The sequence below is a fragment of the Aythya marila genome, assembly GCF_965140915.1.
Source record: "Aythya marila genome assembly, chromosome: Z".
Classification (NCBI taxonomy): domain Eukaryota; kingdom Metazoa; phylum Chordata; class Aves; order Anseriformes; family Anatidae; genus Aythya; species Aythya marila.
The window spans coordinates 12,785,976-12,809,801 of record NC_139080.1 but is presented as its reverse complement, the minus strand read 5'-3'; the positions used below and the strand labels follow the sequence as shown (position 1 = coordinate 12,809,801).

Below are 23,826 nucleotides of genomic sequence, written 5' to 3'. Positions count from 1 at the left end.
TTGCTATAGCCAGATCCTACTGTATATAATGGCCTGTAATTCCTAAGTTGCATATTATGTGTTTGTTTGTATTGAATTTGTGTGAAGATTCTATTAGAGAGCCTTTGAAATAAATCCCCCAATAAAAAGCAGTAATGTAAAACTATTTTTATTGAAAATACATCTACAAAGTAATGTTTCTCAATCCACTCGGGGTGCATACCAATGCAGAACCAATAAGGGATGGGAAAAGGAATCTTTCTATAATATCTGATTTCCAAAAGAAACAGTTAGTATAAAAGAAGATCACATACTTTGTGACACAATTCATTTTTCTCAGCTGATGTCATAGAAAGACAGCCATTTACATTAAGCCTTTGCAATGTATTTCCAAACAGAATCTTAACAAAAATTAAATTGTTATGCCATAAATTCTACAGTTAACATTTACACACACATTCTGAATACAGTAGCTATATAAAAATATCTCTAATTACATATCAGAAAATGTCTGAATTCTAGATTTGTGTTCTGTTAGAAAAAAATAAATCATACTTGCTTTCTTTCAGCCAGAGATTCATTTAGAGCTTTGCAGGTTTGACTGCTTGATAGTCTGGGTTAAACCCGGCTCACTTCAGTCACTGAAGTCTTCCTGCCCATGCTGTCTCGGCTACTCAACAGGAGAAGCTGGGCAGGAGTTTTCAGTCCTGAAAAAAAACAGTCTTGCCTTGTTACTTTAGACATGGAAAAAGATTTGCCTTCTGTCAAGATGCTGACATATTCACTACGGTCAAGCACACTGTATTTATATTCTTTTAGTGACAAAAGCAACATACTATTTTTTTGATTAACAACTGTGACATTGCAAGGGAATCCTTCATTTTTATTTATTTATTTATTTTTAAACAGGGAAGGCAGAAAGAAGAGAAACTTATGTTTGAATAAAAGTGATTGCTCAACATTATTGTGCCTTTCAATTAATATTTCTTCATTCCCTCAACCATAAGTGTATTATTAAACTTTCCAGTTTAACCTCTATAATAATAGAAGATAAAAAGTAAAAAATATTTATAATTTACATTTCTAGAACAGGGCTTAATCAGAGAATAATATTGAAATGAACTAACAGCCACAAGACTACAAGTGAATTATCCCCTTTTTTTTTCATTCTTTGTTTATCTGTTTCCTGAAAGAAACCTACAATATTGCGCTTTAAAATTCTTTCTAATTAAGTTTTCAATATTTATTATAGTATTTACTATTTTGCATTTTATATATTTTTTTTCCTAGAAAAATGTAAAAAAGCACCCATTAGTTTTGCTTTCTAAAGGGTTGTTTTTTTTATTATTATTTATTTATTTATTATTTTTGAGATGCTGCCAATAAATGCACAAGGATTTTGAAAATTATCATGTAGTTAGGAAACATTCTCCTTGCGAAAAAATGTAAATCCAACTAACAGCTTTATTGCTGTCAGTAGAATGAGCAAGCATTTGGAAGTTTTCCAATCAGAAAGTCCCTTGTTGTCATCAGGGATTCAGATTTAGAATCCAGTCCCATTAGGATATGATCATCTCACCCTTCTGCACTTTCTGCAGAGGGATACCACTCCCTCATAGTCTCATTATTGCTTATTAAGGAGATTAATTGGCATACCCAGAGCATTATTATTATTATTATTATTATTATTTTTCCTCCACACATAGATGAAGATACATTTCCAGTCCCAGAGTCAATACAGCCTAGGGCTTTGCTCCTACAAGCACTTACACGCATCTATTGTTCAGCTGGGTCGTGGTGTTGAAATTATGGGGGCAAATCCAGAGTGGAGGTACATACATAAATGTTGACAAGTCAGTGGGAGCTGACTAGGTGTCTGTCAAGATCAGCTGAGGACAATGCAAAAAACTGCGTCCAGATAAAATCACTTTCTCTGAAGTATTTCAAGTCAGCTGATAAAAGTGCTGATTGTGTTTGTGTTTGTTTGTTTTTTTTTTCTTTGCTTACATCTCTCTTTTTTTAATCCTTTCAATTACAGTCCTTTTTATTGTCTTGCTAGTAATTGAACAAGGATGTAATGCTAGGACAAAAGAACATCAGATGAAAAAAACAAAAAATGTTGTTAATTTACTTAGCTGAATGCAGTTATTAAGTTAGAAGTATTGATTGTGTGCTTATAGATGTTAGGAATTTCACAACAGGTATTTAAAAAAATAAAACCATTTTCAGGCTCTGTTATCTGTTCTTACTTTCCAGTTCATAAAAAAAAAAATCACATTTACAGGACCGAGTAACACACACACTGATTTATATTTTTATTTTTTAACTTAATTGATTATGATTTTTTTATCCCCAGTTATCACTTGTATAGCAGGACCAGTGTTGTTGCCTGTTATTTTATTTTATTTTATTTTTTTTTAAGTGGGAAGACAACATATACCTTGATCACTGCTAATTTGGAATATATTTTCATTAATTCTTTCCAGTGCAAGCATAAAGGGAGATTACAGGGAATAAGTGGACTTGGTAAATGCATGAAATAAATGGCTGGAATAAGTGTGTATTTTTCACACTTGTAGTGTTGGACTCTTGCCTTCTTTACCCTACATCTTGGTTTCACTATCTAATGGTTTCTCACTCTCATTTTCTTGTGAGATCAGCTGGTAAGGTTTCTTCATTTCATTTTCCTCTATCACAGAATTACCCATCTCAGCATCCCTGTTCTTCAGCTCATGCCGTGATAAGTGTTCAACAATTCCTGCTCCGATGGAGTCTCCCAAGACATTGGTGGTGGTACGGAGACGATCCCTAAGAAGAAATGGTAAATTAGCCTTGGCTTTACCACTTGTTCTGGGAAGCATGCAGACTAGTTTAAAAAACCTTTTCATAGCTACTTATTGATACAGTCATTTTAGGTATATTCATTTAACATAACTGTTAATGCCATGATTCCTTCTGTAGTAATATACAATATACTAGGATTTGGGGGCACAAAATATGTAAATACTGTTGGTAACCTCATAGCAAGAAGTAACTGTAATGAGCATGACAAAGGGAGAGTATGACAGATGCTTCTCAGAAGTATTTCTATACACTGTTGGTTTGGGTTGATATCCTCTCAACATAGAAAGCCAATGAAAATGTATGTTATCGTCATTTCCCTCCTGACTATAAAGTACGGTCAGTAATTTAGTAATGAAATCCAGCTGAAATGATTCAAAGTAAACTACAACTCATCCCTCTTAGAAAGCTCTGCCCAGAAGATGCAGGAGGCAGCTTGATGAGGAGTGAGTGGTACTGTTAATGGATGGGTGTCTACTCACTTATGGCTGTGGCATGTGGTTAGATAATTATTTGAAGATATTAACATTCTGAAAAAAGACATAGGCAACTTCTTACAGGGATCATTTGGGAAGACTGAAGGGTAAAAGGCTCTGGAAAATGGGCAAAGAGAAGTTGGAAGAAATTAGTTGTGATTTGGTTCTTGGATTTCTCTATGAGATTTCCCTATATACCTACAAGTGTAGCCATACTGCAAACAGAGGAATAGAAAATCTGAAGGACGCTACGCTGTGGTTGCTGGGTAAGAATTACATGACTGTTTCATTTCTGTGTCTATGGGGAAGATGTAGATTCCTGGATTAGATAGACAACAGGTCTGTAATGAAATATGTCAGGTCTGAACCAGTCAACTTTGAGCCTGATTGATGGAAAGGTTTTCATCAACTGCCCACAAAAAAACAAAACAAAACAAAACAAAACAAAACAAAACAACAACAAAAATCTATAGCAATTCTTTTCTGGTTGAATTACAGCATATCTGAAAGTTCTAGTACGGTAAGGATCTATGCTTCTAAGTAAAGCTTTTGCACACAAGTGGAACCATCAATAAGTAACACCTCTTACCATCTGGTCTAAGAATATTCATTAATTGCAATAAACTGTGATTCTTTTCAGCATTTCTTTCCAAATACCTTCGACAGCAAAAGTACACCACTGGTTGCAGTATTGTCAAAATATCCCTGGCTACTGTACATGTGGTCTAAGCTCTTAATGATGCTGGAAAAGTACTTACAAAAACCAGTCCACTGCAATGATAAGAGTGATATCATCTGTAGGCAAACCAACTGATGTAAGCACAATGACCATGGTGACCAGTCCAGCTTGAGGAATGCCTGCAGCCCCAATACTGGCAGCAGTAGCTGTGATGCTGAGAAAAGAGACCACAAGAAAAATTATTTGATTTTCATAGTAAACACCTTATCATCTGGCAAACATTAACAACACATATGAAGCAAGAACCCATTTACTCAGTAATAAAGAAAAAAATGACTCCATTCCTTAATCCAAGCACTTCACAGATGCAGGGCTGTGTGAATTTTAACCTAAAACGTATACACTAAACCTTTATCCAGAACCATGGACACATGATTTTGTGACTGTAAATACCCTGGAAGATGATAATGGATGGTCAAAAACATAGGTACATGCCACCACTTGCTGAACAAATGCACTCCAGCAGCTCGAACACATTAAAAGTGAATTTGAGGAGATAATTTTGTCATGGAAGACCTAATGCAAAAAGTTTTTTTCTCTGTCTACCTCACTATAGAATCATAGAATCATGGAATGTCTCAGGTTGGAAGGGACATTAAAGATCATTGAACTCCGGCCCCCCTGCCATAGGTAGGGGTGCCACCCACTAGATCAGGTTGGCCAAGGCCCCATCAAGGCTGGCCTTGAACACCTCCAGGGATGGGGCATCTACAGCTTTTCTGGGCAGCCAGTGCCAGTGCCTCACCACCCTTCTACAGTGAAGAATTTCCTCCTAATGTATAATCTAAATCTATCCTCTTTTAATTTAAGACCATTCCCCTCTGTCCTATCAATATATACCTGAGAAAAGACTCCTTCTCCAACCGTTTTATGAGACCTCTTTAAGTATGGAAATGCTGCAATGAGGTGTCCCCAGAGCCTTCACTTCTCCAGGCTGAACATCCCCAGGTCTCTCAGCCTTTCTTCACAGGAGGGGTGCTCCAGTCCTCTGAGCATCTTTATAGCCCTCCTCTATACCTGGACAGGTTCATATCCTTCTCGTGCTGGGTGCCCCAAACCAGGATGCAGTACTTTATGCCAAGTGAATTATAATCTGTCCTCTGGCTGTTGGCATTCAGCCATCAAAAACCAGAAAGCTGGCAGGAACCCTGAATCATACACTCTAGTAACTTGACATAAATATGCTTGTTCACACCTGGTTTAGGAAGAATTTGTTTTTTCAGGTGATTTGGCAGCTAGCAGCTCTAGTATTAATGTATGTGGAATTATTGCCTCAGAGTGTGGAGGCAGAGTTACGCCTTCTGTTGATGAATATTGAATTAAGCTGTTTTTTGTTTGTTTATTTGTTTGTTTGTTTTTTAAGGAGAAAAGCACTTCTGCTGGAAAATCTCCTACATTCCCCATTTACCACTATCTGAATGTTCACTACTGAGTGATAAATACTTTTCTCTCCCTGTCCCTCCCTGTCCTATAGTGTCCCTTTCTCCCCTTGTTGACATTTCTTTCTTTTGCACAGGTACCCATCACCCTTTTCTCTTAAATTGTTTGAGTTACATAATGACATTAATGCAGATCGGTTACATCAACTGCTATGTAGCGTGTTTGTTGTTGTTCTTATTGTTGTTGTTTGTTTTTCTGTTCTATTTCAAACATGAAGGCTTTTGTGCTTGAAAACATACCCATCTTCTCCACTTCTATCAGCTGAACTAATAAAAGGTATTTCTACTCTAAAAGGTATTTCTACTCCTTACACAAGTTGCTCTACTTGTATCCTGAGGCCATGAAGACAAGGAAGACACCACCCCTCCTAGCCTTAGGTTAGCCATGGTACCATGCCACTGTGCTGCTCTTATGCTATGGTTTGGTACATGCAAAGTAAACTATCCAGTTCTGATATCCAGTCCACAGCTCCCAGCAGCTGCATGAATTCTTAATAAAGAAATTTTTAATGACAAAAGAAATTAAAAAGTTATTAAATATTGTTCCTGTTGACTCAGTGTACTAAGTTCAGTGATAGATGTGTTATGCTCTAGTTTTTAAATGTTTACCTAATGGAGAATAAGTGCTGGGGGGGGCTCTTCTGTGCAGAAGATGTAAATCATTATAGTTATTCAGCTACTGTAGCAGTTCTTGTTTTTAGCTCTAGATGCTTTTGTTTAATCCCTCATATAACGGCAAGAAGGAGTCATCACAAAGGTGCTTTTAGTAGATGTAGGTAGTAATGGCTTCTGTACCTGATTGTGATAATCTGCCCAAAGTTCAGATCAAAGTTGTTAACCTGTGCAATGAAAATTGCAGCCAAAGCCTCATATAGAGCAGTTCCATCCATATTAATTGTAGCACCAACAGGGAGAACAAATCTTGTAACTCGTTTGTCCACTCCATTTATTTCTTCTAGACATTTAAATGTAACAGGTAGTGTAGCAGAACTGAAACAAAAAGAAGATAACGCATGATACACTACTTGGTACACATTTTACAAAGAGGAGTGCAAAGTGTCATATGTTATTATAACAAGAAAGATTGTTCTGATTGTCTTTGTTTTTATGTGATCTACCAGAATATCAAAAATAAATAAATAAATAAAGCCAAGGCTTAATTTAAACATTTCTAATAATGCAGATTCTCATAATGTGTTTGGAAAGATTTTCCAATCATTCATTATTGTTACTATGTAGTCTCTAGTCTGAATGTGTCTAACTTCAGCATTTGTCATCAGATTTTGTTATACTCTGGCATGCTAGGCAGAACTATCTATTTTAAAATTCCCACTTCCCATTTTTGATGCCATGGAGTTATGACTGAACCAATCCTAAGCCTTGTTTTCCTGAAGTTGTACAAATTCATCTATTCAAACCTTCACTAAACAGCATATTTTCTCCCTCTTTATTTAATGGCTCAATTGCAAGGGGCATTCTGATAGATGATTACACCACTTTACCACTTAATCTTTACACTCTGCTACATCCAAATAAATAGTCATCCCAGTTAAAGATAAATCTAACTGTACAATTTGCTTCCTATACTATTACCCATTCAGCCCACAGGTTGACAAGTTACATTTCAGAGATACTGTCTCAGAAGGAAGGATAAGGTGGCTATTTTGTAAGAGTGGACAGGGCTCTTTGAAGATGTATAGCTACACCTGATTACACCAAAATAAAGAGTTTTTTCAAGACTCGGTAATTCAAATTACTCTGTTTCTGTGACGTCTTCATTGCCAAGTACTTCACAGACTTTCATGTCTTTGTAAACTTTATCAATCCTGATAAAATAAAAATACTGATAAAGTATTAAATAAAGAAGGGCTGTGGGAGGTTGTGCTAGAAAATGTCATTGATGGCAGTCAACTTACTGTTGAATTTTGAAGTTTTTAAATGCACTTGTAGTGTGCTCTCTTGATCCAGCATCAGTCTATGTTCTTACTCAGAATCTTGAGTAGCTCCAAGTTGAACATTTCACAGACATTGGAAAATATCCTCTTAAAACTATTAACGTTACCCACCAAAGTTTTAGTATCGTAAAAATTAGATATTAATTTTATTTGGCACTATTTATTTTCTCCTAAACTGTGTCACTTGTTTTCAGTTGTATCATCTTCCTATTAAAATCGTTATTAATATATTTACTTTTTAGGCATTCCACAGATTGCAAGGATTGACATCAAAATGCTCAATAAGAAACTTAGTAATCATCACTCTTTACCCACTAAGATAAGGACATTGTTCCTTAAAAGCATTTTTATTGATACAAAACTTAATCAGATTCTACATTAATAATCCTAGTAGCTTCTAATCCAGATCTTCAAAACAAACCCAAACACTAGTGTCTTGAATTTATTTATGCAGAATGGCTGACCAAAAACATCTGTCTTTATGAGATACTTTCAAAATCTATTGAAATGGAAGGTGCTTTATGAAAGGCCATATGGTATAGGAAACATTCGATCATAGCAATATTTCCTTTCATCATAGATGCAAACAGGGTTTTTATTCACATGAGGTTCCTCTGACCTCATCAACAGGTAACAATAGGGGCATTTCTGTTGCAGGTCGTACTATCCATCACTGGCTACCAGGATCTTTAGCACAGAATATCATGTGCCAAGAAGGATTCTCACACTCTCTCACACAATCCCTTCTGAGCCATCCAATTTGCTGTTTTGTTTTCCCATGCACAAATGCAAAGCCTTGTTTGCCAGCTTCAGCCTTTTGTTTACCAACTTGTTTACCAACAAGTGGTTACAAACTACCTACAAATCTCAAAGACCAAGGCAATGTCACAAGGGTTCCAGCCATAGAGTATGCATTGCCAAACATGCCTATTTAATCTCTGTTCAAGCAGTCTCATAAAAAATAAGGTTCAAGTCAGCATAATAATAACCATCTCTATCAGAGAGTAGTGGAACTGCAATAAAGTGCCCAAGTAAATATTGGAATATGAAGTTAACCAATTATATTACACAACATTTTTTCCCCAAAAATATGGACTTAAAATATTGTGTTGTACCTGGAAGATGTTCCCAAAGCTGTGACTAGTGCTTGGATTAGGCCTCCAATAAATACCCAGGGGTTCTTACGAGTGATCAGGAAGTACAGAAGAGGTAAGACAATGACAGCATGAATAAGCAAACCAATGATAACTGTTACAGTATACATGGCAAGCTGACCACCAATCACACCCATATCTTCCATCTCAACAATTTTTCCAGCAATTAAGAAGAGGATTCCAAGTGGTGCATACCTGCAAATAAGAAATTATAATTGATATTGGACAAAAACCACTTCTTCAGCCATATCTTTGGTGTTTATATGCAAGCATGAATGTAGCATTTACTGGTAGGATGACTATAATTATTCAGAAGCAATCTGAGAGTTTAACTGTTTAACTCTAAACGGGTCAACCTAGATGAAACCACAGCAGTGAATATTTCTAATAGGCTCTGGTAAGAGGAATATAGGAAGAGGAGATGTATACTGCACCTTTCATACATGAAATCTTAAAGAACTGCTTAAAAAGCATGAAAATCACATAGCAAACCTGGGTTGGATAGACACCGGAAAAAAACTGCCATGTAAAGATGAGCCTATAGAAGAGCAGTCTCAATTCAAATTCTTCAGTAACTTTTTTAACTTGTAGGAAGATGATCTACCTTTGTAATTCAAGTGTCATCTAAAAGCTAGTTTAGCCAATTCTGGTATAATTCTGCCTGTTTGAATGAAGGCGCATCCAACATCATTGCAGACTATGCCAAGTGCCCAGTTCTGTTCTCTCTCCACTGCTGTTTCCCATGTTACTGGGGAAGGAACTCACACTTCCAATGATTTAAGTGGCTTCTGGCCATTCCTACTGGGGCACTGGATAACACTAGCATGGAGCTGTGTGTATGGCAGAGGTTATGGCTCTGTGGGGCCCTGACAGAGTAGTCTAATCTGCTTTTTCTTATCAAAAAACACAGCTACAAATGAAGAAGGAGCTAGACATAAATCTCTTAAGATTTTCAGAAACACAAATCTGTTACAGCTAGACTTCTGATACAGCATTATTTCCATAAATGCTAACCCATCTTTTCACACTAAGTTATCAGAGCACACCATCATCTAGTGTATCTCAATTGCACTTTTAGCCATAAAATCCACGTAGAAATTTCTCAGATACTACTCAGTGCTTTATCATCTTAAGTTTGCCAGTAAATAATGAGAAAAAGTTTTTTCTTTATATAGATTTTTAAGATAACTTTTACTTATATGTATATTTATTATTATTTAAATATTATAATAATATTTAATTCTTTATATACTATGTATATTATTCTTTATATACTTATATGAAAAAAATATAAGCATATTTATATACTTACATAATTATATATACATATATACTTTTTAGTTTCGCATTTAATACTGCAAAATAAGAGTGTGTGTTAGGGCTTTGTGGTTTGGTTGTGTGTGTTTGTGTTTTGTTTTTTTGGTAGTTATTTTTTCCGTAGTAAAGAAGGCACCAAGACATTCCAGACTATTTTCATAATTAAACTTCTACCTGACAAAAAGATGAAACTTCAGTGTTTAAAAGACTTTATACCTTGTGTTTGAGGGAAAAGTTATTGGTTTTATTTATCTATTGAACACAACAATGAAGTAGCAAAAGTTATGTATGTTTGTGTGCAGTGCAGCTACAATGCAAGGACGTATTTACACTCTACACAAGAACCAGGAACCAGTTGTGTTGGAAAGTAAAGATAGCAAAGTCTTGCTGTGTAGAAATGTGATTATGGGAGACATTTGTCGGTTTCCTTTAATGAAGTCTAAGTAGATCATAAGGACTCTGACAGCATGTTGTTTTGATTACTATCTTTATGAAGACATAGAATGGCCCTGTATAAGCCTGGCAAATTCTGCCATATATCCTGATTTTGCTCAGGGCCAAAAGCCAAGCATTCAGAAAGACCAGGCATTTTTTAACAAATTACTTATTTATACAGAATTACAGTTCTTGGGTTCACTTACCAAAAAGGCTACAAGGAATTTAAAATCTTGTTGTCTGACTTTCTGCCAGACAGATTCTAGCTATTCAGTGCATGACTGTGATGAAAAAAAAATAGTTAGTAACTTAATGCAGAATTTATCAGAGGCACTTACCACATGATTAGAGCTACCAATCTCATGATAGCCTCATTAAGGCTATCAAAGAAGTCTTTTAATGCCTGACCTTGCTCCTTCATGCTTCCGATCACTAAGCCAAAGCTAATTGAGAAAACCACCAAGCCAAGGGCATTCACTCCATTTACAGAACCTGGAACAGGAACCATTTCCTCTTTCATTTGGGTGAGAGTTTCCATTGCTTCAGACACATTGTTTATTATGGAAGCCACTGTGGATGTGTCATTGGGTGGAATATCTACTTTAAACATTCTCTTTTCATAGTTAGTTTTGAACTGGTAAAACAAAAAGAACAGAAATATGGAAATCATGTGAATTATAGCAAATAAAGTTAAAAAAATCACACATTAAATTACTACTATAGGACATTTGAATTCTTTGTGTAGTACTTGTTAGTAAAATGTACTGTGATGAAAACCTGACCTTCCTGAAAACAACAAAAATCTGTATTGACTTCAAGAGCTAAATTTTCGCCCCTTTAGATTCCAATATTTGCTCTCTCTTAAGTATGTTGCAATCAAAGACATTTATCATGCTCATAAGCCTTGTGACAAAATTATTGATACTTAGTTTGCATTTTTATAAATTGTCATTTTTTCATCAACTTTATTTTCAACTGTTAAATAAATATTTTTTGTGTGTGTGCTGTTGGAATACTTTCATGTGCTCTGGAGTTTCCTTACTTTTTCTTCTTTTGAATTACATAAAAAATTAGATGGAATGCAACCTAAACATAACATACATTTTTTTTTTTTTTTTTCCATATTTTAAAACCTGAAATTAGGAATTTGGTATGGCAAAGCCATAGCAAAAATAGGAAAACTAATGTTTTCCCTGCTTTGCAGTAACAATTCATTAATATTTATTGTTTTTGTTGTTGTTGTTAAGGAAAGGGTTCTACTTTAAATGTTTCCATTATGGAATGGACAAATCAATTTCAAGATCTCAGTATGCTACTAAATCTCTTCTTTGACAAGCTGTATTCCACCAAATTATTTTTCAAGGAGAAATATGTGCCCAGAATACTTCCTCCAGGGTTCAAAAATCCCTTCAACCCTGCCCTAATTAAGTTATTTTGAGCACAAAGAATCAAAGTATATCACTTATAAAATGCTTTTAATATATCTCAGGATGCTAAATATTGTTTTAAAGTAATGGAATGCAGGTGTCAAGGTTATTTAGCAACTTGGATTTTTATTTCTTTGGTCCTACCTACAAAACTGAAATATTTGGTCCAAGAGCTGTAGTATTATTAGTAACATTGGGATACTATTGCATAATAGGAGAGTATTTGAGTGAAAGTGAGTTTATGGACTAAGGTGGACCTGAATATCAACACCTAGAAACACTGACCTAAGTTTCTGTTATTTTCCATGCCTGAATAGTTTTGATGTACACTTACAACATATTTGCTGTGTCTAAAGCCCAAAGGCTTTAAGTCTTTCATAATTTCAGGTAATTTTTTCTTACAGGAGATATATGGAAATATTCTGAATAAGATGTCGTAGGATGTAAATCTCTATGGAGCTCAAGTTTTCTTGAGTTTTAAATGAAATTTCCCTAAAAGCTTTAAGTCTTGGTCTGCAGTTAGAAGAGGCAGCTGAATGGTTCAAACAGTTGGCTGGCACAGAAAAGCACAGCTCTACTCCCTCACCCACTCTATCCAATTTGCGATAATTTCTTCTCTGTGCCTGCTCAGGTTTGATCTCCCCACGAGCCAGTACTCTTTCAGCAGAAAACTGATCCAGTAAAAAGATGGCCATTTTTTTGTACACACTATGGAGGTAAATCAGCTTGCTGAGAAATCAGATGCATGCCAGAAGTGGCAAAACACTGAGAGTGGGACTAAACAGCCAGGGAAGGAGGGCATGGGATTACCTCTTTAAGAGACAGAGAGGTATTAGAGTTGAAAATGAAATTACCTAGAAGTTAACAGCAAAGAGATTTTATTTCAGTCCTGACAGGAGTGTTTAAGTATTGCCTAATGCTATATATCTGATGCTTCTAATTATTATTTATTTTTTTAAGTGTATGGATATGATGATTGTATTATATGTATATTTGTATTTCTTTATCACAGTATAAGCAAAACACAAATATCTGAAGTGTGTAATTATGCTGGACTTGTGGGCATGCAGATTAGAAAAACATGAAAAAGTAATCTCCTACTGAGGACTGGAAGTAAAGACTAATAGTCTACAGAATTTCCTGTTTGCATTTTTTGTTGCTGTTTTTTTCCTCGCCTTCTTTCTCTAGGCACACAATAACTGACTTCTGCCTGATTCTCCTCCATTGCCTTTAGATTCTTCTCTCATTTCTATATGAGTAGGTATATGAGTATGTTAAAAGAAACACATTATATGGCTGCTAGACAGTGTTAGATATGTGTTGGCTGCTGACTGTTGGAACAGGTTAGGAGTGAAGTAATAAACTGCTTTTCTTTCAGTGTTACCACTGTCTTTGTTTCTGCAAGGCATTCCCCCCCATGCTGTGTCCCCTATGTTGGAGCTACTAGACTCAAAAATTAGGATGGGGGCCTGAGAATGACTTGGGCAGCAAATACAGTCACGTGAAGTTTCTGACCTTTGAAAACACAGTTAGAGATCATCTTAGGTTGCAATAGGCTTATTCCTTTTTTTTTATTATTATTATTATTATTATTATTATTATTATTATTATTATTATTATTATTATTATTATTATTATTATTATTATTATTATTATTATTATTATTATTATTATTATATTTAAATTTATCTTTAATTATTTCCTGATGATTATGGAATTCTTTCCCAATGGGAGGAAGTATTACATTGTAAGTTAGGTAGATCTCTCTTTAGGTGTATAATATGGATTGTAGGACCTCTCAGCATATTCTGTTTCCATTTCAACTACTGCTGTGCACTCTGTATTACTGGTACACACAGCTGTAAACCTGTTCTGTTGACTCACTCTGTTGGTCAGAGTTAAGTATTCAGAAATGTTAGCTTTAGCCTAGAGAGAACAGTCTTTCTAGAATCCTTTCCAGTGTGGAGAACAGTGGAGAAAGAGTTTATTTAGAATGGCACATTCTAAATGACATATTTTTATTCAAAATTGGAATCTGAGCAACAGAAGTAGAACTTTATTTGCTTTTATTACTTTGTTCACCTTTTCTTCTTTTTACTTGATTAATTTACTTTTATTACTATTTTATTACTATTATTTTTATTTTACTTTATTTACTTTATTCTTATTACTTTATTTGCTGTGAGACAGTCACTTGAGCTGGTGATTCTTCCATTATTGATAAATGAGGGTAAGGATAAATTTGTGGATGTATCTGCCTTCCTATACACAACATTGTCTACCAAAAGTCATGAGAAGATTCCTGGTGAAACAAAAGAAATTAAGAAAAAAACAAATACAGGAACTGCCAAGGAGATATCTACCAAGGAAAAAGTGTAGGTTGAGGTTTATTCTTGTTAGTGATTTTTCAGATGGCACAAAATACTTGAATGCTTGATGACTACAAAATCATTTTTCTGTATGTGGAATGGTGAAAAGCCAACTTTTTATAGAAAGTGATGGGGCTAAAGAGCACTTTCAAGAGGATAGAAGATATCAAAGATTTTGAACTAGGTGAGTAATAGCAGAGCTGATGATTACCACTTTGTCGAGAAACTGGTGACAAACATAAATTTGTGAGTTTTTGAGATCCCTATTTTCAGGGAGATCTCTACTGTATTTTGCTGGGAATCGGTTATCCAAGATCCTGGGACATCTAAGTAAAAATACTTAATTCTCCTAGATTTTTATTTTTTTAGCTCAAACTGACATTTTAATGGCACACTACAATTCTGCATATCCTCACTCTTTTCCATCATTCAATAATGGGTGAAATGAGATAAAATTGCTCACATAAAGCGCTCAGTAGGCACAACTATACAGGGCTAAACAACGTCTTGGTGGTGCTGTCATTTCTGAGGTTGATTGGCACATTTTATCTCCAGGCAGAAACATTTCTGCCTTGTAAGACTTCAGATGCAAAATACTCACAATTTTTCCAGTAATTCACGTATAGAGAGCAAACTAGGAGAGAGGCAAAATACTATTTAATACATGTTAGTACTAATAGTTTTATATGAACTACCTTATCTGTAAGTGAACTATAAAAATTTATATCACTGATCTGATGCCAGGTTAAAATATATCTCAACCAGCCAAAACTATCATGAGGAATAGACAGTATATACTAGTACTGATGTCAGGATGTGTGATTTACAATTCCAACCCCCCGGTAAGTATGAGTTAGGGAAATAATATTAATGAAAAACAGAAAAAGCAAAACAAAACAAACAAACAAAAAAACACTAAAAACACAGTTACTTGATGCACCTTTTAAGTTCTTTAAGCTTTGGCTCACACCCAGTTCCACCTGTGTTGTGAATACAACACAATAACCCTCCTCAAATTTGTAGACTGATTATTCTCCTGATGTCCCAAGTTTGTTTTTTGTTCTTTTGTCTTTTTATGTATTCCCAGAGTACAGCACAAAGAATGATCAGTTATAAAGCGCTTTCTGCCTAACAAGCAGACTGCTCGGCCACATGATAGATAACGTTGAATTTAGCAAAGAAAGAGAAATTAAAAGCTAGTGGCTAGAACTGAAAGATATATCCAATTATTTATTAACATATCCTCTAACTGGGGGTGAATATAGGTGTATGGAGAAGATCTTGAACAAAGTTAACTAATTTTAGTTGTTTAGTTGCATATTTATCTGCAGTTAGTCTTTTCAGATTCTCCTGACACTGATAAAAATCACAACCCCTGAATAGTGAAGGTAGCAACATATGTCATATGGAAATGACCAGCACCACAATAGTGGTGAAAAATTGGTGAGTGGTGAGAAAGAAAGAGAAAAACCTTCCAGTGCATTCTAATTCACATATCTGTCATGAAAGAAGCTTCCTTTTGGAAAAGGCAGAATGTGAGCACCTAATATATCAATAGATGTGATTTGAATGTGGAGAGTGTATGCCAGTGATGGTTTCCATGTGTGCAAAGCTGTTGATCAGTATTATGCATCTGAATTCAGAGAACTATGAGTATTCTGTGTATGAGACAGTGAACTTGGTGTTGCAGAAGCAGATTAGTGACAAATGGATAACCATCCTTCATAAATCTTTTAAGATACTTAAGAGAAATCTGATATGAGCTTTTGGAAAGAAAGTTTGGAGTCAGATGTACAAAGGTATCTAGATACCTATGAATCACAGACATACTTGTTTCTCCTGTAAAATGATTTATTGTAACATACCTAATACAACAAAAAATCCAGGTTTTGCTACCTGATTGAGAAGATAATTCTACCAGTATGACTGATGTTTCAGTAAGCATATCTGCTGACGAAAGGCAGAAGAAATTTTCATTAAACAGTTCCTGTTTATTGAACTGTTTTAGGTTTTAAGCCATTTCTAGCCTTTAAGCTGAAATTAAGCCTTAAGCTTTTAGCCTGTAAGCTGTGAAGTGTATGAGAAATACAATATATGTAATATAAACAGAATCTACAGGACATCTTTAACTAACAACTTAGATTTATGACTGCTAGTCACTGTGCTGAGTTTCTTGCTGCTGTAGGAAATTTTATTGAATGATTGTTATTTTTATTTTTCAAGCGATATATTAAAACTGTTGAGCTAGTTCATTCCCACTACTCCTAATTTAAGATTTTTCCAGCACTTCACATTTAAGGTAATCAAAGGTAAAAATCTTACACTAATTCCCAGTTTTAATTCAGTCATAGTAATTTCCTTGCTCATCTCTGCAATGGCCAATTCACTTCGTTATTGTGCCTTATACTCTTTCTTAGGGTTACACTGTGCTAGGGCATACTGACTTCTTTTGCTTTTGTTGGCTATCTCAGTACCAGGTGTTTCAACTTTCAAATAAAGTAAAGTTGTATATTTCAAACTGTAAATTCACTGTGTAAGTGTGTAAGTGAATTTCAGTTGTAATTTTCAAGTTGTAAATTTCACTATGTGTATCTTGTGGCAAGGTCATTCATAAAAACATCAACACACCCAACATCTCAATTCAGCAACTTCCATAATTTTGGAAGCTGGGCCTCCCCTCCCCAAATTTTGCAGTTCTTAAAATAATCTTATCCCTTGCTAAACTATTTCACTTCCCTCTTAATATTAAAAACTGTGTTCTACAGAAGTCCAAAGAGATTAGAGTTCTTGCACTTCTGTTGTACCCCCCCACCCCCCCTCCCTGAGAAAGAGAAAGAGAGAGAGAAAGAAAGAGAGGGAGAGAGGGAGAGAAAGGAAGAAAGAAAAAGAAAGAAAGAAAGAAAGAAAGAAAGAAAGAAAGAAAGAAAGAAAGAAAGAAAGAAAGAAAGAAAGAAAGAAAGAAAGAAAGAAAGAAAGAAAGAAAGAAAGAAAGAAAGAAAGAAAGAATTACTCTTTTTTGGTTTGTTTTGTTTTTGCCCTATGTATTTTTTATTTTCATTTATTACTAAATCTTTTCTCTTTCCTTCAAGGTAGCCGTAGCCTTCAGTCAAACTTAGATCAGGCTAGTGGATTATCAACAGCTAAAATCAAATCCTAAATATTTTTGCAGTTGCAACTCAAAAGGCTGTATAATTGCTTTCACTGGTTACAGATAATAACTCCTGTACTTGACAGATTTATTAAAAATACTTGCAGCTAGATATGTAGCCTTAAGCCTTAACTCTTACATTATTTTGAGATGAAGATGATTTAATTTCCTGACTTCTTTATGTTCTTTTAATATTTTTTTTCTATTTAGGTTAGATTTTTGCATTTCCATACTGTCCTTTTGCATCATTAACCTGACTTCACCATCATCCCTGCTAAAAACAAAATGATAGTATTCGTTGGTTTTGGATCTGCATCTTGTTTATCTTCAACTTAAAAAAAAAATCTTTAATGTAGAAAGTCACTACTTTTTATTGGTCATGATTTATGCAACTAAAGAAAATGTCATTGTTTCTTTTAAATTCTCTCCTTCTGTAAATCAGCCTGTATTTGGAAGTTTCTGCTTTGTATTTTTGCTTTTTGACTTCCACATTCCAGCTTATTTAATTGCTACAGCAATAACTGTTAAATATTATCAGGTCAAGATTTTCTGGGGGCTCAATATGAAGCAATTAGATTATGATAATACACATTATAGGTTTCCATAATGTCCCATTTTAAAAAGAGGAATGTAACTAGTTACTATCATATATATATATATATATATAATTATTATTTATTTATTTATTGTAGCTTAGTTTAGGATAAGCTAAAGCTAATGAGAGAGGAATATGGGAAGCAACATGGAAAGAACATTCCTACCACAGGCAACAGGATGTTCCCTTGTTTGATTTGCTTATTGATGTCCACAAAGTTGTCTCAGTTTCTAACCTATGCACATTTTCCATGAGACATTCTTGAACACATTCCAGTCTTTGTATGATGGTGCATATCTCAGTATCTCACAACATAATAGAACACTTTTTCTGAAAACTAAATTCCCTTTAGTGATGATTGCTGTATACTGATGACTTTGACATTATGAAAAAAAATATTGCTTTGTTTTGCCAGGTGGATTTTCTTCCCTTCTTACAGCAAATACTGAGATGATAAGATTGAAAACAAAGATCGGACTTGGTTGGGGGTTATTTTGGTGACAGATGGCAGGACATAAAAGGTTTGTTTCTGCTGTAAGTACAAATAAAACAATAGGATATTATTAAAGAGAATGCATTTACATGAAAGTGTCTTACTTTATTATATGTTTTAGATGGATTTTTTTTTTTTTTTACCTGTTTAAAGCAAGCTTCCACCAGATTTGGAGGGAACATATTTCTGTGAAAGAGAAAGAAAACAATATGAGAAGTAATAGGACTCTAGTAATACCTTAGGCAGTGGCAGAGCTAACAAAAGGATTGACCAACTAATTTTCAAAGGAACCCTAAAATGAATATATATTTATGCATACAGTGAGTAGAGCTTTGCATACATCATTGGCCTGGTTAGCTTTATCAGGACAAAATGCTGTAGAGTGGGATAGACCATGTCAATTATAATTTCTGGATCCAACTTTGCATAGCAGGTTTTTTTATGAAGCAGGATATTAGCAATTTACCAAATGAACAAAGCTCTGTGGGTCTGTACTAACTTTGTATTTATTAATTAAAGTTTGTATTTATTAATTCTGTCTGAATCCAGATTAATAAAGAAGTTATTAATATTTAACTCTTTTCTACCTCTCAAACATTTTTTGCAGTCGCATAGCACAGCTTGAATTTCATTACTCAATTTATTGCCTTGTGATTAAAAAATTAAATATTTCTGAATTTGGAGTATGCTTTAATAATAACACGGACATATAGTTACATACATGTGTGTATATTTGTTACATATGGGAGTCTGTTTGTTTGCTTTCCAGAATGGTGATATTTCTGAGGGAATTGGAGGCAGCCTAACTGAACAAATCTGGAGGAATCTGAGTGCAAACCTCTTCATGGGTCTTTCTGAAGTCCCCCTTCCTGGCAGCATGACTCTTGGAGGCCTTTCTCCATGTCTCTGGCTTCTCCAAATGGGTTAGTGGAACACAAAATTTTGGTGGCTTTACCTGTGGAAAAGCTCCTGAGTTCAAAACCTCAGCTTCCCTACTCCCTGGAATACATCTATGACATATTAGCTCTACAAAAGAGGTATTGCAGAGTCTCTGAGCAAGGAGAAAACAAGCTTTTATATCTGTGCCCCTCTATTTCAAGCATTTTATTTGCATGTTCCTGGAATTTATTTCCCATCCATATTATTTAAGAAAGCTGAGTAGATGCACGCAAATTGGCAGCTACCATTCAATATTAATAGCTAAATCAGTGATTCAAGTGAAGTGAGAAAACTGTCAAAAGTTGGAAGTAAAAGAAAGCAGAGGAATTTGGACAATAAGGATTGTGATGTGGAAAGAGGGGAAAAGACCCATGCAGAAAGCAGAAATGTTTCTTTTGTGTGTGAAAGCATCTTTCTTTCTTTGAATATTAAAAGCAGCTTCTTCCCTTGCAACAGCCTCATTTGAATATAAATCCATGTATTGTAGCATTGTAGGGGATAGAAACAGTGATATTGCATAGCTGGAAGAAATTTGGCTAGTTTACACAGGCACTATCTACAATTATCCACTATTTTTCTCATGCAAATCTAAATATTACTGTTGTTGATATTGGTACAGAAAATGTGCAATATCTTAGACATACCTGATTAAATCGAGAAAGGCATCTGCTGCTGTCACTTGCACAATTTTGCCTTCTCTGTGCATGTTTTCTTTTGTACCTTTCCCAGGGTGGATGATGACCACAATGATTATACCAATCAGTACAGCAATGATCGTAGTACTCATGTAGTAGACTACTGCTCGGACTCCCATCTTCCCTGATGCTTTACTATCCAGGGCAGCAATTCCTAGTAAATTTAAGCACAAACATGTTCACCTCATACAGTTGTGAGTAATGACTACAAACTCAGCATAATGAAAATAGGTTTGTGGGAAGAAGCAAAAGGAAGACCTTTACATTTAAAGCTATCCAGCATAAACCATCGCTCTTTTGCAGCTCATACTGCCACTGTTTTCACATCCCACCCCTAATACTTGCTACCACCCATAATACTTGCTATTTCATTTTCTATTGTAAGAATTACAGCTTTTTGTGCTTTGTTTACATTTGTAAAAGGCAACAATTGTTGGTCTGACATGGTGTGGCACTCCCTAGATCCAGTGAGCCAACTTTTATCTTTTTAATAACATAGTTACCTTAATCTGAGAAATGTGACTTATAAATGTGCTGCACCTAACTGGTAATGGTAAAAAAGAGAACCAAGTACTCTCAAGAAATTTGATAATATTTGCTACAGTTAATGTTTATGAAGAGTTTTCTTCAATCCTTAATGGAATGACCTGAGTTTACCTCTGTCCCAAGCCATGGGAGTTTAAAATAGATTAAGTGCTGATAGCTTGTTTCAGAAAATCCTTGCTATTTTATGAATATGCATTTAGAGTCCTTTATAAGCTTTGCAAAACTTTTGACATTAATCCTAATTCTTGGCTGTTCTCAATGTGTCTGGTCTAATGTGAATACTAGGGTGCTCAGTATGGCATCTGCTAAAGTATTTGTTCACCAGTTTGCACCAACAGGGCTGCACAGTGGTTTTTAAATGAAGGTGCAGTTCTGCCAGGGAAAGAGCTCTGAACCTCTCAGGAGTGTCTCATGAGGACTCTCAAATGGAAATGCTACTTCTCTTTCCAAACAGGTGCAATTACTGTTTGTTTACCTAAAGTGCCTCTTAGCACCTTCTTCTTAAAATTTCAAGTAGTCAGTAACTTCACCATTCTTGGTGGCTATACTATCTGTCCTACACCAGTGCTGTTTCTTTCAGAATAATGCTTTCAAAGGGCAGAATGAAGAAAGGGGTCATGGAAGGATCTCTTTGCTGTATTATCTTCTTCAATGCACTGCTATATGGCATTGTCTGATCCAAAATTTTACTGACCACTCACATATTTATCTAGGTGCATCCTCTGAACATAGAGGATATAATGAATGTTGCCCAGCTCCTGCTCTGAGTACCAATCTTAGAAGAGAAAACATTTAAAATAAGGCAAAAGGAGCATGTGAACATGAATAATACAGAAATGTAAGACCAGAATCATGACCTGGCAAAACTAAGTGTTTTCTCAAAATGTTTGTTACTAGATACATTGTACTTCTGTTTTCCTTTTAAATGAAGAAATACGTGCTACTGGAGGTACAGTGAAACTACTTTAGATAGTCACTGATGTAACTGAGGTCAAGGCTGCATTTCAGGCTCTGATCAGTAAAGTAAAAAAACCAATCTCATGCTTCATACTTACCCTTTTAATTTCACCTAGGGCTCTCCTGTTCTCTCAGCAGAAACCATTACAGCCAGTAAAATATGTACCCACAAAATAAATTACAAAGAGAGACCACTAGATTTGCACTCTGAATGGCTTGATTTATGTGTTATTGTAACAGAAGAGTGAAGTGTTAGGAACACAGTAAGAAACTGAAAATGGCAATCCAACATTTGAAGCCCTGGATCCTTCATTTCTCTGCTCAGCTCTTCCATCACTGTCATGGATGATAATATTTATGGTAAGTTTTCATTCATACATTTTGAAATTTTGCGAGGAAAATGGTAAATGCTACAAGTAATAAAAAGTTTTCTTATTTTTGTGAACAAGAAAGAAATCTTGTGGGTGGATGGAGGATAGCTTATTGTTTTCTGAGTCCTCAAAATAATGCAAATGCAAGCATAATTAACCAGTATAGAAAAATACAGCTAACAATTGTTGCAGTCTTTCAGATCTGCTACTGAGTTGTAGTGTTTATATCTGACAGCATTTGTTAGAAATTTTATGTTTAAAGCATTACTGTATAACTTACAAAGAACTGTAATTTTAAAAGTGAAAAATGAATGCATGCATCCTAGTCCAGCCAACTTTGTTTTTATATATTTTAATACCAGTTTTACATTTTTACTTGTTATTTCTAAAATAGAAGCAGTGGGTTGTACATTTTTTCATTTTAGCTAAGATCAGTTTTAACCTTAGTTTACATCTTGAAGATGGAAAGGTGAATTTAATCTATATAATTTGAAGAAAAAAAAAAAAAAAAAGGAAACGCACAGATTTTAAATCGGTTTCCAGAATCCTTCCATTTCCAGGTAATAGATTCAGGATCAGATGCTGAGCACTGCCAGTCTACGTGGCTCATAGGCATACGAGCCTACTGCTTTAACCAATTCTTATCTTTCTTTGTATTCCACACTTGATAGTAGGCTGAGCAGCCTGCACTGCAAAAATCACTAGGAGTCAGTGTAGGGCACTGAAGGTTGCTGTGTTGAAGGATTAAAGCTTGTGATCCTATTTCTTTCTTGGACTGATTCTGGGATCAAGTGGTGAACTGTGTGTAACTGATATGTCAGGGAGCAAGAGTCATGCTCTTTTCTTTGTAAGCTGCTTTCCAGCTTGGTTTCCTATTATGTGCTCTGGCTGTGACTACATGGCCCCTTGCTTTAGGTTGCTCAGTCTCATTTCTGCTCTTGCTTATCATATAAATGACTTCTCAGCTTGAAAGTAGGGAACAGCAGTTCCTCTCTTCTTGGGCTCTAACTGCTCATGGCATGTATAGCAGGAAGCATTCAAAGCAGAGGGATACCAGGCGTACGTATGAACAAAAGCTATATGAGGGGGAAGTAAGCTCTCACTTCGGAGAGTCCTTACTGGGGAGCTGCTGGGCAGCCTTCCCTCCCACCCACTGGAGGTAATGGGAACCCAAGGATGGACATTTGGTTCCTTCTAGGGCCAAATCTGCAAAAGCTTCCAGCACACCAACAGCAAGGCTTAGCTAAATAATTTTTAAAATCTGTTCTTAAAACATGAGAAAATGAAGGGGGTTGTTTTCTTTCTGTTTTAAGATGTTGACGGGATTTTTTAGAGCTGAATGAGTCTCTGGAAGTGTCCTTAATGAAGAAGCAATAAAGTTCGCTCCAAAGCTTTCATGTGTCACAAACCATTGTATCCTCAGCGTGTCTTTTCACAGCCAGCCAGCAAAACTCCCGTTGTCCCACAGGAGATGTATGTGCCCCTTTCATCCCTCTCGCTGCTCTCTCCTCCCCATGGCTTCTGGCTCCTGCCTCTCTGCCTCTCACTGCCTCCTCTCCTCCTCCTCCCTCCCCTCCCCCAAGGGGCCTGGGAAACTTTGCTGGGCCACCGGTCCCCACGCACAGGGATGCCCTGGAGTTGTCAAGGCAACCCCCAGCAGAGCGCCTGTAATTCCTCCTAGCGTGTGCTCGCAAACAACGTGAATGGGAATGATTTTTTAAGTGTTGATGGGGAGGGAGGGAAGGAAGGGAAGAAAGAAGGGGGCAGGCATAAGTCTGTGAGACTGCAAACAGACCCATACCCCTGCCTGTCCTCTCCCTTCACACACTCTTCTCTCCTGAGAAATAAGTGATGAATCAGTCATGCTGTGGGTGAAATAAAGATGTAATGAGGAGTTTCATTTGCCAGGACAAAAAGCAAAGCCTAAGTGGTTCTTCAACAGAGCTGTTGG

At 35.7% G+C, this 23,826-nt stretch overlaps 1 protein-coding gene across 2 annotated transcripts in view; it reads right to left on the bottom strand.

Moving 5' to 3' along the window:
* Nucleotides 1–2,303: 2,303 nt before the first annotated feature.
* Nucleotides 2,304–23,826, bottom strand: part of SLC1A3 (solute carrier family 1 member 3) — a 64,879-nt gene continuing 43,356 nt past the window's right edge. For both annotated transcript variants that reach the window (XM_082784097.1, XM_082784096.1), the window contains 7 exons: nucleotides 19,951–20,155; nucleotides 18,511–18,553; nucleotides 10,674–10,969; nucleotides 8,545–8,778; nucleotides 6,270–6,464; nucleotides 4,055–4,189; nucleotides 2,304–2,787 (listed from right to left, as the gene is read on the bottom strand). In XM_082784097.1, the coding sequence (XP_082640223.1) occupies nucleotides 2,583–2,787; nucleotides 4,055–4,189; nucleotides 6,270–6,464; nucleotides 8,545–8,778; nucleotides 10,674–10,969; nucleotides 18,511–18,553; nucleotides 19,951–20,155 (1,313 nt within the window). In that variant the 3' untranslated portion in view covers nucleotides 2,304–2,582. The remainder of the gene's footprint in view (nucleotides 2,788–4,054; nucleotides 4,190–6,269; nucleotides 6,465–8,544; nucleotides 8,779–10,673; nucleotides 10,970–18,510; nucleotides 18,554–19,950; nucleotides 20,156–23,826) is intronic.